The sequence below is a fragment of the Xenopus laevis genome, chromosome 4L (assembly GCF_017654675.1).
Source record: "Xenopus laevis strain J_2021 chromosome 4L, Xenopus_laevis_v10.1, whole genome shotgun sequence".
NCBI classification, from domain to species: domain Eukaryota; kingdom Metazoa; phylum Chordata; class Amphibia; order Anura; family Pipidae; genus Xenopus; species Xenopus laevis.
The window spans coordinates 96,039,318-96,053,748 of record NC_054377.1 but is presented as its reverse complement, the minus strand read 5'-3'; the positions used below and the strand labels follow the sequence as shown (position 1 = coordinate 96,053,748).

General features: G+C 40.3%; 1 protein-coding gene across 1 annotated transcript; it reads right to left on the bottom strand.

Annotated features, from left to right (window-relative positions):
• Positions 1-3,587: 3,587 nt before the first annotated feature.
• Positions 3,588-13,980, bottom strand: LOC108713540 (zinc finger protein 420). Its single transcript, XM_018257099.2, has 2 exons — positions 13,752-13,980; positions 3,588-6,010 (listed from the first exon to the last, which is right to left on the bottom strand). The coding sequence occupies exon 2, from the start codon at positions 5,923-5,925 to the stop codon at positions 3,661-3,663; it is 2,265 nt and encodes a 754-aa protein (XP_018112588.1). The 5' UTR covers positions 5,926-6,010; positions 13,752-13,980; the 3' UTR covers positions 3,588-3,660.
• Between the last annotated feature and the right edge of the window lie 451 nt (positions 13,981-14,431).

Below are 14,431 nucleotides of genomic sequence, written 5' to 3'. Positions count from 1 at the left end.
CCCTGATCCAACTGGATCGACATCTGGTTGACTTAATCTCTCGGCAGTTTATATACAGGCCAAGATTTGTGGAAAGTCCACCTAGGCCCCGGGCATAGGGTGGCAGGATTTTAGGGGGGGCGGCATGCTGCCCAACCACACCCACATTGGTACAAAAACACTAGGGATGGGCTGGAGATACAATTGTTTTTTAAATTTCCCGTGCACCAATCCCCATTTCTCCAGTCCAGATGATGAAAAATTGCACACTTTTCCCACCCCCATACATCATAGCCCCATCCCATATGACATCATGGCCAATGCCTGACCCAAAGTCCAGTATTATGTAAGAAAAAATTTGTCAATCCTAAGGAACACTCACCTACAGGTTTTACCCAGCATACGCTTTCCAACCTACTCATAACCAGCAGGTTTCCATTTTTTTGAGTTTTGCAAATGTCCCCTATTACTAATGGAGTTAGTTTCAAGACTATTTTAGACACAAATATGGCTGTAAAATTCTAAGCTTAAGAGCATTAATAAGGGAATGTCTTAGCTGGAATTCAAGGATATGAATTAATAAATACTGCATCAAGCATTGAACATAATCACAAACTAGAGGAAAGTAGAGTTTTAGGCTTGAGATAAGCTTTGAGCCTTTTGGCCCACCAGCAAAAAATCATATTGAATACAGATAAATGACTAAAAAGGAAATATATAGATATTTTCAACAAGAGCCACATAAAGGAATGAGGAAGACTGTTATGTAATACTGAGGATGAGGGCAGTAAGGTGTTAGTTTAACAAGTTAGATCAGTGTAAGAGAGCTATTTAAACTGATACCAGCATATTCCTGTAAAAACCTATAAACTATGCCAGAATGACTTCACAACCCCTTATGTTGATGTGCAACACTATGCTATATAATATTATACTATACTAATTATATAATAATACTAATATAATAGACTTTGTACGTTTTCAAGAGAGGCAGATTCAGTTTTTATTACAATATAACATAGATATAAAGGTGAACACCTCTTGGTGCAGGACAAAGTGTTTCTCTTTGGCATTCTGTGCATGGCTACTTGCAAAAGGGTCTCTAGTCCAATTCACCCATAATTGACTTTCATTCAGGTCTAAACACAGAAAGATCTACTTATTGGGTGACTTGGCAAACCAGCTAATATTTTTTTGGTTTGTCCCCCAATGTGCTACGCCAAACTGGGATGATTTGTTCCTGGCTCAATGATTAAATGATACTGTGGGCCATGCAGACCAATTGGAAGTGGACCACATCATCATACTGACATGGCCGAGTCAACAGGTTTTATATGCATATGTCTACAACCACCTTAAATAACCCAAGGAGATTCCTGCCTCAAATTAGATTGTATATGCAGGTATGGAACCTGTTATCCAGAATGCTTGGGACCTGAAGTTTTCTGGATAATGAATCTTTCCGTAATTTGGATCTTCATACCTTAAAGTGGACCTGTCACCCAGACATAAAAAGCTGGCATGAAATCCAAATAATTTTTTTATTAAAGCATTCATAGCTGTTGTAAACTCATTTAAATATCTCAGCTGTCAATCAAATATTGGCTGCCCCTCCTCTATGCCTTAGGCGTAGAGGCGGGGCAGTCCATTACTTTCACTTTCCATTCAGCACTTATTAGATATCACTGCACTTCCCACATTCTAAGCACTTTTGTTATGTACATTCATTATTTATTTTGTTTTTATTCCAAGATATTAAGGGATACCTGTACTGTTAATATGAATTAATTTGCTGACAACAGCACCACCTGCTGGTCAGTTTCCGATCATTCTGACCACCAAGTAGTCAAGGAAGTTGTCAGGAGAAAGAAAAAGGGCTGCTCTGATGTTCTTCTGTCCATGTCATGTAAACATTAAATAAACCCAAATAGGCTGATTCTGTTTCCAATAACGATTAATTATATCTTAGTTTGGATTAAGTACAATGTACTGTTTTATTATTACAGAGAAAAAGGGAATCCTTTTTAAAAATGTGAATTATTTGGTTATAATTGAGTCTATGGTAGATGTTCATTCCATAATTTGGAACTTTCTGGATAACGGGTTTCCAGATAACAGATCCCATACCTATATATATATATATATATATATCTATATATATAACGAAAAGGAACCGCACTCACAGGGCTTTATGAAGGTGCAAAATCAAAAGTTGATTCCTGATCAACGGCTTAAGTGAATAGCCGAAACGTCGAAATAAACATCAACTTTTGATTTTGCACCTTCATAAAGCCCTGTGAGTGCGGTTCCTTTTCGTTATACATGTTTTGCTATAACCAGCACCTAGGCATTAACGTTTGTTTTGAGTGCACCAATATTTGGACTATATCTATATATATATATATATATATATATATATATATATATATATATATAGTAAAGAATGGACCCGCACTCCAATGTTCTTAGTGAAAAAAATGATGTGTTTTATTCACAATGCATATCCAACGTTTCGGTCCACGCTGGGACCTTTCTCAAGGATGTCCCAGCGTGGACCGAAACGTTGGATATGCATTGTGAATAAAACACATCATTTTTTTCACTAAGAACATTGGAGTGCGGGTCCATTCTTTACTACATATGCAAAAAACTTGACCAACGCACCCATCATCTAAAAAATCCGGTAAGAGTGCGCTCACCACAATTGACTTTATATATATATATATATATATATATATATATATATATATATATATATATATATATATATATATATATATATATATATATATATAAAAATAGTACAAACCACTGGGTTGGTGAACACAGAGCACAAATAAATGCCTAGGTGCTGGAACATTACAAAGTAGTATCAAAACAGCAAAAGTCCTCACTCATAGGTCTTTGTGATACAACAAGTATATTTTTATTCAACGTATCGGCTCTACAACATGAGCCGTCTCTCTCTGAAGTCGGCTCATGTTGTAGAGCCGAACGGTTGAATAAAAATACACTTGTATTTAATAATATAATATATAATATAATGTAATATATATATATATATATATATATATATATATATATATATATCTAGTATATATATATATATAGTATATAGTGTGTGTGTGTGTGTTACATTGCCCTAGAAACTTCATCATATCAACAAATCATAAACATTATGTACAAAACTCCAAATGATAGATATAGAATGCTAAGGGGCAGATTCACTAAGGGTCGAATTTCGAAGTTAAAAATACTTCGAAATTCGACCCTCGAATTGAAATCCTTCGACTTCGAATATCGAAGTCGAAGGATTTAGCGCTAATCCTGCGATCGATCGAACGATTTGAACGATTTGAATCCAACGATCGAAGGAAAATCCTTCGATCAAAAAAAGGTTAGCAAGCCTATGGGGACCTTCCCCATAGGCTAACATTGACTTCGGTAGGTTTTATCTGCCGAAGTAGGGGGTCGAAGTTTTTTTTAAAGGGAAAGTACTTCGACTATCGAATGGTCGAATAGTCGAACGATTTTTACTTCGATTCGTTCGATTTCGTTCGAATTCGAACGAATTTAACCAATTCGATGGTCGAAGTACCCAAAAAATACTTCGAATTTTTTTCATTCGAATCCTTCACTCGAAGTTAGTGAATCTGCCCCTAAGTGTTTTAATGAACTTTGTCATTTCTCATTAGGGAGGTTGTTCTTTGCAGGATTATTTACGTACTCTTCATGAGTCTTTACGTGAGTGTGTAATTGGCCTGCATTTGAGAAAGTCTGGTCACAGGAAACACATTTAAACGGTTTGGCATCAATATGTTTGTTCCTGTGGATCAATAGAGAGGAGGAGCGAGAAAAGCATTTTTCACAGTCAGAACACTGATATGGCTTCTCTCCAGTGTGTGTCCTTTCGTGTCGCCTCGCCATTGATGCTTGGCAGAAGCCCTTCCCACAGTATGAACATTTATATGGCCTCTCGCCTGTATGGATTCTCAAGTGGACTGTTAGGTCTGATTTTCTAGCAAAATTCTTTCCACACTCGGCACAAAGAAGAGATTCTTTCTCATGAGACTGCTGGTGTTTTTGTAATGCTGAAGGATTGCTGAAAGTCTTGCCACACTCAAGACATACTGAAGGGCAGGCATGTGTGTTTATGGAGGGATTAGCACTCTCCTGGTTCACAGGAACAGCCTTATCTTTAAATAAAGTCAGTTTTACCCCTTGGTGCCTTTGCCGATGTTGCCGCAGTGTCGAGGGATCTGAAAATGTCTTCTTGCAAAAGGAGCACTCGTAGGGTCTGCTTCCAGTGTGGGTGTTCTGGTGAATACGTAATAGGTTTAAACGTGGAAAGCTCTTACCACAATGAGAGCAGATAAAGGGCCTATCAGGTGGATGACTGCGCTGATGGAGTCTAAAATCAAAGCGGCTATTAAAAACAACACCGCACATCTTACAGGGGAAGGGCTGTTGTGCATGCGTAAGTAAGTGTCTCTGCAATCCTAAATCACTGTTAAAAGTCCTTCCACAGTCAGAACAGAGGAAAGGATCTTCACTCAACTGCCCTGAACCATGTAGGCCGCAAGCATGAGCCTGGCCACATGATTTATTGCACATATCACAAGGGGCTTTTATAGGAAACCTGTGTGTTTTGGTGTGCTGACGAAGTTGAGTTGTGTTGGAGAAGGTTATATCACAAGACTTGCATTTAAATGGCTTGTCCGTAATGTGAGAATTCCTGTGAATGAGCAAAGAAGTGGAGCGTGCAAAGGATTTTTCACACTCTGAGCACTGATAGGGCTTCTCCCCCGTGTGTGTTCTCTCATGACGTCTTAACATGGATGCTTGACAAAAGCATTTTCCACAGTATGAACAACTGTAAGGCCTTTCCCCTGAATGAATTCGTAAATGAACGGTCAAGTCCGACTTCCGAACAAAGGTTTTTCCGCACTCTGCACAAATAAGAGAACCTTTGCCATGAATCAACTGATGCTTCTGCAGAGCGGTGGGGTTGCTGAATGTCTTGCCACACTCAAGGCAAACAGAATGTTTAGGAGAGACAGAGCAGTCCAGAGAGATATTGAAGTCTTCATGTTTAAGCTTTTTTTTCTCCCCCAGATGCATAGGAGAAGTCTGTTTTACAAAGAAAGAATCAGAGGTGATTTTCCTTTTCTGTGTGTGAAACGCTTTAGGCTGATCATCATTGTGCTTTTTCAGGTGCTTTTTTAACAGGTGTAAACGTACAAAGCATTTTCCACATTCAGAGCAGTTATAGGATTTCTCGGAGTGTTTGCTACGCTTGTGCACCCTGAGACCAAGTTGGTTTTTGAAGACCTCACCACAAATATTGCAAGGATGCGGCTGATACATATGAGTCTGCCGATGCTTTTGAAGGAATGCCTTGTTAATAAACATTCGTCCACAGTCGCATCTTAAGGACCTGTCCCCAGTGTGCCTGGTCCTGTGGATCAGTAGGGAGGTGGAACGAGCAAATGACTTGTCACAGTCACAGCACTGATAGGGTTTTTCACCTGTATGAGTTCTCTCATGTCTCCGTACCATGGATGCCTGGCAGAAGCCCTTTCCACAATATGAACACTTGTATGGCCTCTCACCCGTGTGAATCCTCTGGTGCACTGTCAAGTCTGACTTTCGAGAAAACTGCTTCCCACAGACAGTACACTTGTGAATGGCAGAACAGACTGGGTTTAAATGATTATACTGCCGGCCCACAGGTAGATGTACACTTGTAGCAGAACATTTGGAATATATTTCACATGGATTTTCTGTGCTATGGACTGTCTGTTGGAGATCATTCAGTTTTGTTTCTTCACCATCATGTTCTGCCAAATTCTTATCAAATTCACCATTATGTTCCTTTTTCAACCAATTTGGGTTGGCATCAGTAGCACTTGCAAAGAATTTTCTTTCATGTTTTCTGGAGGCCATTAGGACCTTTCTACTTGGTCACCATTCATAGCTCATGAGTTTGGAGGCTATAAATGCTCTATTCATTAGTACCACGAACAACCACCTGAAAGAAAGGAAAAATACGTTTTTATATGTTTTAGATAAAGATATTATATATGTGCACCTTTTGCTGCTTAACATTTGAAAAAACAAAGTGGTTGTTATAGAAAATCACCAGACTGGGCTGAAGAACTGTGATCTGAAGAAACGTTTTCAGTTTCCAGGATCAACCCTTGACTTCTAGAATTATGTAAGGGAATCAGGAGGTCTTAATAGCAGCATTGTAGGAGACGGATAAGATCAGTTAGTACCTGCCAAGCAGGGTTAGACTGAGCAGACAGATACAGGGGAAGTTAACTGGCTGATCAATATTTGGGGTCCTTAATGGGGCTGGGTGCACTGCAGTGGGAACAAAATCTTAAGTTAACTGTTAGGCCCTGGCATTTCAAGTACACAAGGCCCTGGCAGCCCCACACAGGCCAAATATAAAGCACCAGTCTATGGCAGCTTACAGCAACCCTCTGGCATTTACTAAAGTTTTTAGAGTGCCAGTCTGGAACTGCTTTTGCCCAACAAGAGAAGAGCGGATGAGGATTTAGATTTTACCAACGTAGAAGAGAGAAAAGAAAGGGATAACTACTGATAGGTAGCAAACAAAGCTGAAAAGACACTTCTAAATAGAACAATGGGACCTTCCCAATGCCAATGGATGCCCCCCTTTCTGAACATTTCATTAAATAAATTTAATATACAGTTGCCTACTGTTAGACAAGAGGCCATAAGCTGCTTCATGGCTTTCCACAGACTTCTGGCTGCATAGACTTCTTTTTGTGATATTATAACATATCTACCATCTAGGCTACAAACAAAAAAGTAGGGATGCACCGAATCCAGGATTCATCCTTTTTCAGCAGGATTCGGATTTGTGCCTGGCCGAACCGAATCCAAATTTGCATATGCAAATTAGGGGCAAGGAGGGAAATTGCGTGACTTTTTGTCACAAAACAAGGAAGTAAAAAATGTTTTCCCCTTCCCACCCCTTATTTGCGTATGCAAATTAAGATTCGGTTCAGTATTCGGCGAATCTTTCGCAAAGGATTCGGGGGTTCGGCCGAATCCAAAATAGTGGATTCGGTGCATCCCTACAAAAAAGGGTGTTAAATAATGGTCTTGTTACAATGCTTAAGCTGGACATCACTACTTTAGCTGAAAGGACACCATTTCCATTATGCTTGCGCTTCTTCCCACATACAGCAGAGAGCACTACAACCAAACTTTTGCATCACATGCAGTCAAAAATGTCTCCTCTCAACAATTCAACATTCCAAAGAAATCGGTGCAACATTGTTGTAGAAGAGAAATAACCATCAACTGGTGTTCCAGATATTGCAGCTTTAAGAGGTAGAACAGTGGTTCTTTTCAGGGTACCCAGATTAAGTATGGGAGTCAGCCCTGTGACCAATGAATCTGTTCAGAATGATTATTCATTGATAGAATCAATTTAATTTGAACTGTCTATTGCCAAAATTTCCCTGCATTTCATATATCAGCCGACCTGCGACTGCACAGAATCCACATACCCCTTGCACCCTCCCTCCTGCCTGCACCATGATATCCAATCCATGTATTCACAGATGCAGGGGTAGGGTTTTTGTTAACACAACAAGGAGTAGACCCCAAAAGTTTTTTTGCACAAGGGCCCATCAAAGTCAAGTTATGCCACTAACAAATGTAATAACTAAAGTTGGCAATGTACTCAAACATCCGTTCATTTGGAAAGCTCACCAAACAAGTGGATCTTTGGAGACACGCATAATGGGCCAATTTTGACTCTAAGATCCTAAAGGGGCCTAAGCAGACCCCTTGGAAAAGGACCACATCAATGCACCAAAGTAGTGCTTGTCTGACAGACTTTTCTAACTTAAGGTCCCCATAGACACAAAGATTTCTCTTGCCAAACGACCGATTTTAGGGAAGTCCGACCAATCCTTCGAAAATTATCGTGCGATTAGTGGGATTTGAACGATCGTACATCTTACGATTTTTCGGCCCACATCTGTCAGGAAATTGATCGGCCAGGTCAAAAAATCTTTGTCGGTCCCAGTGCAATCTATCTATGCAGGGCCAAGCAGGCAGCTCCCCTTTGTTTTCCTGGCAAATTGGTCTTTTTAGTTGATGGACAATTCGTAAGATCGTACGATCATTCCGAGATAATCGTGGTCTCACGATGATGATCGGATCTTTTAAAAATCTCAACACCTATGGCCAGCTTTACCCAATGTATCTGGCAGATTTTCAGGGTTTAGGAACTGGGGTAAATTTTGCGCATGTTAATATCTAATCTTAACCCCAAAAAAATTTCCAAATCCTATTTTATCACATTAGTCAAGCAAAATGAACTTTAATTACACTGTATACATTATTTGAATCTTGTTTCCATCAGTCTGGGAACTGATTATTATAGAAGGCAGGCAGGAGCCATTTTGTGGACACTGTTATTAACGTAAGGCTTGCATCATCTCTGAATATTGCTTGTGCACCAGAATGGAGGACCTGATGTCCATTCACTGGCTACACAATTAAATGGTTAAGAGAACTGGTGGAATGTGTAGTGATATCTAGGAAGTGCTGAATAGAAAGTGAAATTAATTGCTTGCCCGTCTCTATGCCTAAGGCATAGAGGAGGGACAGGCAATATTTGATTGACAGCTGAGCTTTTTAAATGAGTTTACAAAAGCTATGAATGCTTTAATAAAAAAAAAAGAATTTGGATTTCATGTTTAAAGGGATACTGTCATGGGGAAAAAAACATTTTTTTCAAAATGAATCAGTTAATAGTGCTGCTCCAGCAGAATTCTGCACTGAAATCCATTTCTCAAAAGAGTAAACAGATTTTTATATTCAATTTTGAAAAAGAGCAAACAGATTTTTTTTATATTCAATTTTGAAATCTGACATGGGGCTAGACATATTGTCAATTTCCCAGCTGCCCCAAGTCATGTGACTTGTGCTCTGATAAACTTCAATCACTCTTTACTGCTGTACTGCAAGTTGGAGCGATATCACCCCCCTCCCTTTTCCCCCGTCAGCCAAACAAAAGAACAATGGGAAGGTAACCAGATAGCAGCCCCCTAACACTAGATACAGCTGCCTGGCAGATCTAAGAACAGCACTCAATAGTAAAAACCCATGTCCCACTGAGACACATTCACTTACATTGAGAAGGAAAAACAGCAGCCTGCCAAAAAGCATTTCTCTCCTAAAGTGCAGGCACAAGTCACATGACCAGGGGCAGCTGGGAAATTGACAAAATGTCTAGTCCCATGTCAGATTTCAAAATTGAATATAAAAAAATCTGTTTGCTCTTTTGAGAAATGGATTTCAGTGCAGAATTCTGCTGGAGCAGCACTATTAACTGATTCATTTTGAAAAAAAATTTTTTTCCCATGGCAGTATCCCTTTAATTTGAAAATGACTTTTATTATACAGCTTTTTGTCTGGGTGACAGGTCCACTTTAAAGTTCTGATTACCATTAAATTCTGCAATCATATCTATAAACTTATAGCATATTACACCTTTTACTGAAATATCATTAAATATGCATACAAAACTATATTGTACTGCTATTGCTATTTTTCAAACCAGTCCAGACTATTTTGCTGACTCTAAAATCAGTTCTGAGTGATCATCAAACATTTTGTTTAGCTCTGCTGTTCAAGGAACACTTTTGAGGTGCTACCAGACTACTGATTTTGAAAACATTGCTCCAGATACCAAGGGTTGGGACAGCACATAAGCTTAAATCTTTGCTTGTCTCTTATCACTAAGCACACTGGAAATAATATGAAATATTTTTCTGTCTTAGTTCTTTGCGCCTTAAATATAAAATCACCCTATGCAAATTCAGTTACTCTGCTGAAGTTTTAACTGAGTCCCTATCCATTCATTCAGCACTTTATTTACAAAATAGGCCACAAAGCCAGTTCACGGACCTGACAGAGGGAATGACTTTTGGAAGACAGGGCCAATAAAAAGCTGCCAAACATAAGACAAAACCTCAAAGAAGCACTCAATGAAATGTTGAACAGAACAGTACTGGCACATGCTGATCCAAAGAGACAAACAAAAGACAGGGAGTGACAATTTAGTCTAGGGAACTTCCAGGGTCAGAGCATTAAAAGGGAGTTAAGGGTACAACAAGCAGAAAAACATGATGTAGGTACCATGGTCATTTCCAAAACAGTCACTTACAAAAATAGAGAACAGCAGTTGGACAAAATCAAACCTGTAGAACACAGGGTGGGTTGTTTCAACATTGGCTGATTTACTTATGGCTTTTAATTGGCTGAAGTGCTCAAAAAGGAAAGGAAATGCTAGCATAGTATGAATAATTTTCTTCACCAAGTTGTTGTTTCCCAGGTTGCCCGTGGATTCCCATTTACTTGTGGATGCAGCTGGTGATGGCCAGACTCTGGAAGTGAGCCTTGGTGCTTAGCACCATAAGTATGCAACAAAATTAGGATTTTGCCTGATCCTAATGTTGACTTTCTAAAACCTGCCTCATTCCCAAACTGACAGATATCAAAAGTAAATGGGTATTGGTATCAGTGGACGTAACTATAGAGAAAGCAAACGCCTGGACGATGAAGACTGCTTCCTCAATAGTCACCCTACTGCCATAAAATATGTTAAAATAAACATGAGAGGGTAGAAAAGGGGTGGAGAAAGGACGGATTGGAGCGTGAGGTTGCTGATCACCGCTGAGCCCTCTGAAATATTTTTTTGCAGGGGGGCTCAGCTCTGCGTTGTTTATGTTCTTGCAGAACTCAACAATTTTCTGTTCAATTTATTTATATCATTTTTATCATAGTGTAACTATGTTAATTAGGGTTTGGATTCAGTTCAGCACCTCAGAGATTTCTTACTCCGTTAAACTGTAAAACTGATTTTTAAGTAAAGATATCCAGCCAGACCTCCAGATGGCCCTGTCCCTGAAGATGAAAACAGGCTTAGAGCACAGATGTGCCTTGCGGCTATAACCTGCATCTCACCGTTTATCATGCCCTATATCTGGTTTCCCTCACCATTCTTCAAAGTACAATGTTATTTGGAGCGTCAATAACAAATGTATTTAGGGGAAAAAATATATAAATATAGTCGATAATGCCCAGTGTGCACTTCTGCATTTCTCATGCTGAGGTAGTCATTGGCCACAGCAAGCATCAACGATCAAATCAGAATTAATTGAAAGACCTATAAACTTGGCTTGAATATTCATTCTGGGTGGAATGGTCTGCCCACATTCCTTCACCCTGCTTTGGTGTTTACTAATTGTGTAATAAACAATAAATTATTTTAATTTAGCAAACCAAGTGAATAAGTCTTGTGTCTGAGCCCAAGGTGTTCTGGCATATAAGGCACAATGTAACAGAACACAGACTCAGTACAAATATGTAACCCCTGAAAAGTGACATGTGACATCACGTGCATGTGTACAACCTCTCCTGAAGCCTCAGATTAGGCGCTGCACACTCGCACATTGCTCCACTGACTTCACTGAAATGTTCTGCGCCCGCAAATCATCAAAAATTGTGGAAAATCATCAGAAATCAGGGGAATACTTAAGAGTGACTAGGGAATAGCTAACTCTGGAAAGCTCTGTAGATAAAAGCCACAGTTATATCCGGGGGCACTGCGCCAATGAGGTGAGTTTAGATAATCATCTCAGGCAGCAGCAGCCCACAAGTTACCAGGGGAAGCAAAAAGTTGCTTCTGGTAGCTTAAAGTGCAGAAATTCTGAATTTAAATTGGAATTTCAGTTCTTCTAGTGCAGCGAGAACAATAGCAGTCCTACCACACTATAAAGTGAGAACAATGGGTAATTATTCTCTGATTACATTATACAGTGAGAACAATGGGTTCTGGAACGCACATTATTTTTACGGCTGCCACTTAAATCAGAACCCAGCAGTGTAGTTTTGGCAGGTGCTGTCTGGTTCAGTTAAAGGCTAGGGCCAGACTATTGTGGATCTCAGCCTGTGGAGAAACACAGGCCAAGAATCCACTCTGCTGAAAGCATTGTCTCCACTCGGATGCAGGCAGACTAGGGTTGCCATCTGTCCAGTTTTGACCAGGACAGCCCGGTTTTTGAATGGCTGTTCGGGTCAAAACTGGCTGCCCAGTTTTCAAAATTAGCAAAACCGGGCCAGGGGCGTAACTACAGAGGAAGCAGACCCTGTGGCCGCAGGGGGCCCAGGGGGTGTAGAGGCATTAATTCATATATAATTTCTATAAATATTGGTAAAACAAGTTAACCTCTAGACATTTTGGGGGCCTTAAAAATAATTTGCGGTGGGGCCCAGTAATATCTTAGTTACACCACTGGTCATAGCCCTGCCCCTGATTTCACAGACCTGCCCCCCACACGCCATGGTCCCGCCCCAACAAGTCATTGCCTCTCCCCCCCCCGGAGGTCGTCGGGGGGTAAAGATGGCAACCCTAAGGCAGATGCGACGGATTTCAGCACCACGCAACATATTGCATTTTTTGCCAAAAGCTGCCCTGCCTGCAAAGAGAAGGGGAGCAGCAAAAAAAAAATGAAAATATACACAAGGATGCCAAATGTAATTTAAAGAAACGTTTCTATATACATTTATTAAAATGTTTAAATTCTATGTAAATGTAATTGCTGTTAAAAACAGTGGCTCATTGTCTCTTTCTGATCCCTGCACTGTTAGTTCTGACTCTTTAATCAATGTATGAAAAGCTCTCTCCTCCTCCAGCCAGTACTTTTTGACAACACCTTGCATGCTGCTAAAGTGGACCTGTCACCCAGACACAACAATCTGTATAAAAAAGTCCTTTTCAAATTAAACATGAAATCCAATTTCTATTTTTTATTAAAGCATTCATAGCTATTGTAAGCTCATTTAAAAATCAAATATTGCCTGTCCCTCCTCTATGCCTTAGGCATGGAGGCGGGTCATTCAATTACTTTCACTTTCCATTCAGCACTTCCTAGATGTCACTGCTCTCCACACATTCCCCCGTTCTCTTCACCATTTAATTGTGTAGCCAGTGCATGGGAATGGACATCAGGTCCCCCATTCTGGTGCACAAACAAGATTCTGAGATGATGCAAGGCTTGCCTTAATAACAGTGTCCACAAAATGGCTCATGTCTGCTTGCTATAATTATTTCCCAGTTCCCAGTCTGAAGGAAACAAGATTCAAACTATTTATATAGTGTAATTAAAGTTCATTTTGCTTGACTTCATTGTGATAAAATAGGATTTTGAGTAATTTTTTTGGGTGAGGGGTCCCCTTTCATCACAGAATACACATGGCATTGTGGGCAGTGTGTGTGTAGAGCAAAGCTGGCTTCTGAACAGGACCAGAGGTGCAGAGATAAGAAAGAGTCAGACTCTGATTTAAATTGACATTACACTTACAATGCAAATAAGTAACTTTAAACCCCCTGAGAATGTGTATTTAATGAATATTGGAAGTTATGCACTTTCATTATACAAAGTGTAATTGGAATGCTCTGGGTAGAGTCCCATAGAACTTGCTGCTGCTCAGGTTAGTAAATCTCATATGTGGGCAGCTTCAGGCTGGCTCTGGTATTCCTATTCATATGCCACTGTTTGTTAGGAACATTGTGTCCGGCTGGCAGCGGGTTAAAGCAATGTGGCCAATGGGCTGAGGGGGAGGTTAATTGTAGCCCTGCCTTTTTCTGGGTGAACTGGCACAAGCAATGTAAGATCAGTGAATGTTTATTATGATTCTGACTTTGCTTGTCTTACTGTTCTTGCTCTCGGGAAATCCCTGCTTTAGCTTCCTGCTCGCCTGCTTTGTGACTCCACTCGTCGGGTCATGCCTTTGGCTTCCTCTTGGCTGGTTCTTTCCTGTTCCCGAACCAATCTGTCTCCCCCATGGCTGATCACTTCTTTAGCTGCTGCTTCTCGCTCTCAGTGCTGCCTAGCCCAGCTGTCCCTGCTAATGGCTGCCTGACAGCCCTCCTCCCTGTTCTGCTGCAGGGTCCTAGCCCCCTTTCTCACTCCTTCATAGCATCTCTGCTATATCATAATGTAAGATCTATGGCTAAAGCAAGTCAAGCACAATGAGAGACATGATAATGACTGACATTACAGTGAGAACAATTGGTCCTGGCAAGAGAGGGTACTAACACCTGCAGATTATACAGTGAGAGCAGTGGGTACTACTGGAACACCAGACAGATTATAAATGAGAGCAGTGGGTACTACTGGAACACCAGGCGGATTATACAGTGAGAGCAGTGGGTACTACTGGAACACCAGGCATATTATACAGTGGGTACTACTGACATACCAGACAGAATAGTTTTGGGTTTTTGGAGAACTGGGTTAATTTCTCATTTGGCTACAGGCTCTTTGCTAGGGATGGGCTGCACCAAAATTAATTTTGGAAAAGCTCATTTTAGTGCCTTGAGGGCTGCCCTACA

Bases quoted from the DNA above. Each gene is read 5' to 3' on its own strand.
- LOC108713540 (XM_018257099.2), bottom strand. From the start codon at position 5,925: ATGGCCTCCAGAAAACATGAAAGAAAATTCTTTGCAAGTGCTACTGAT.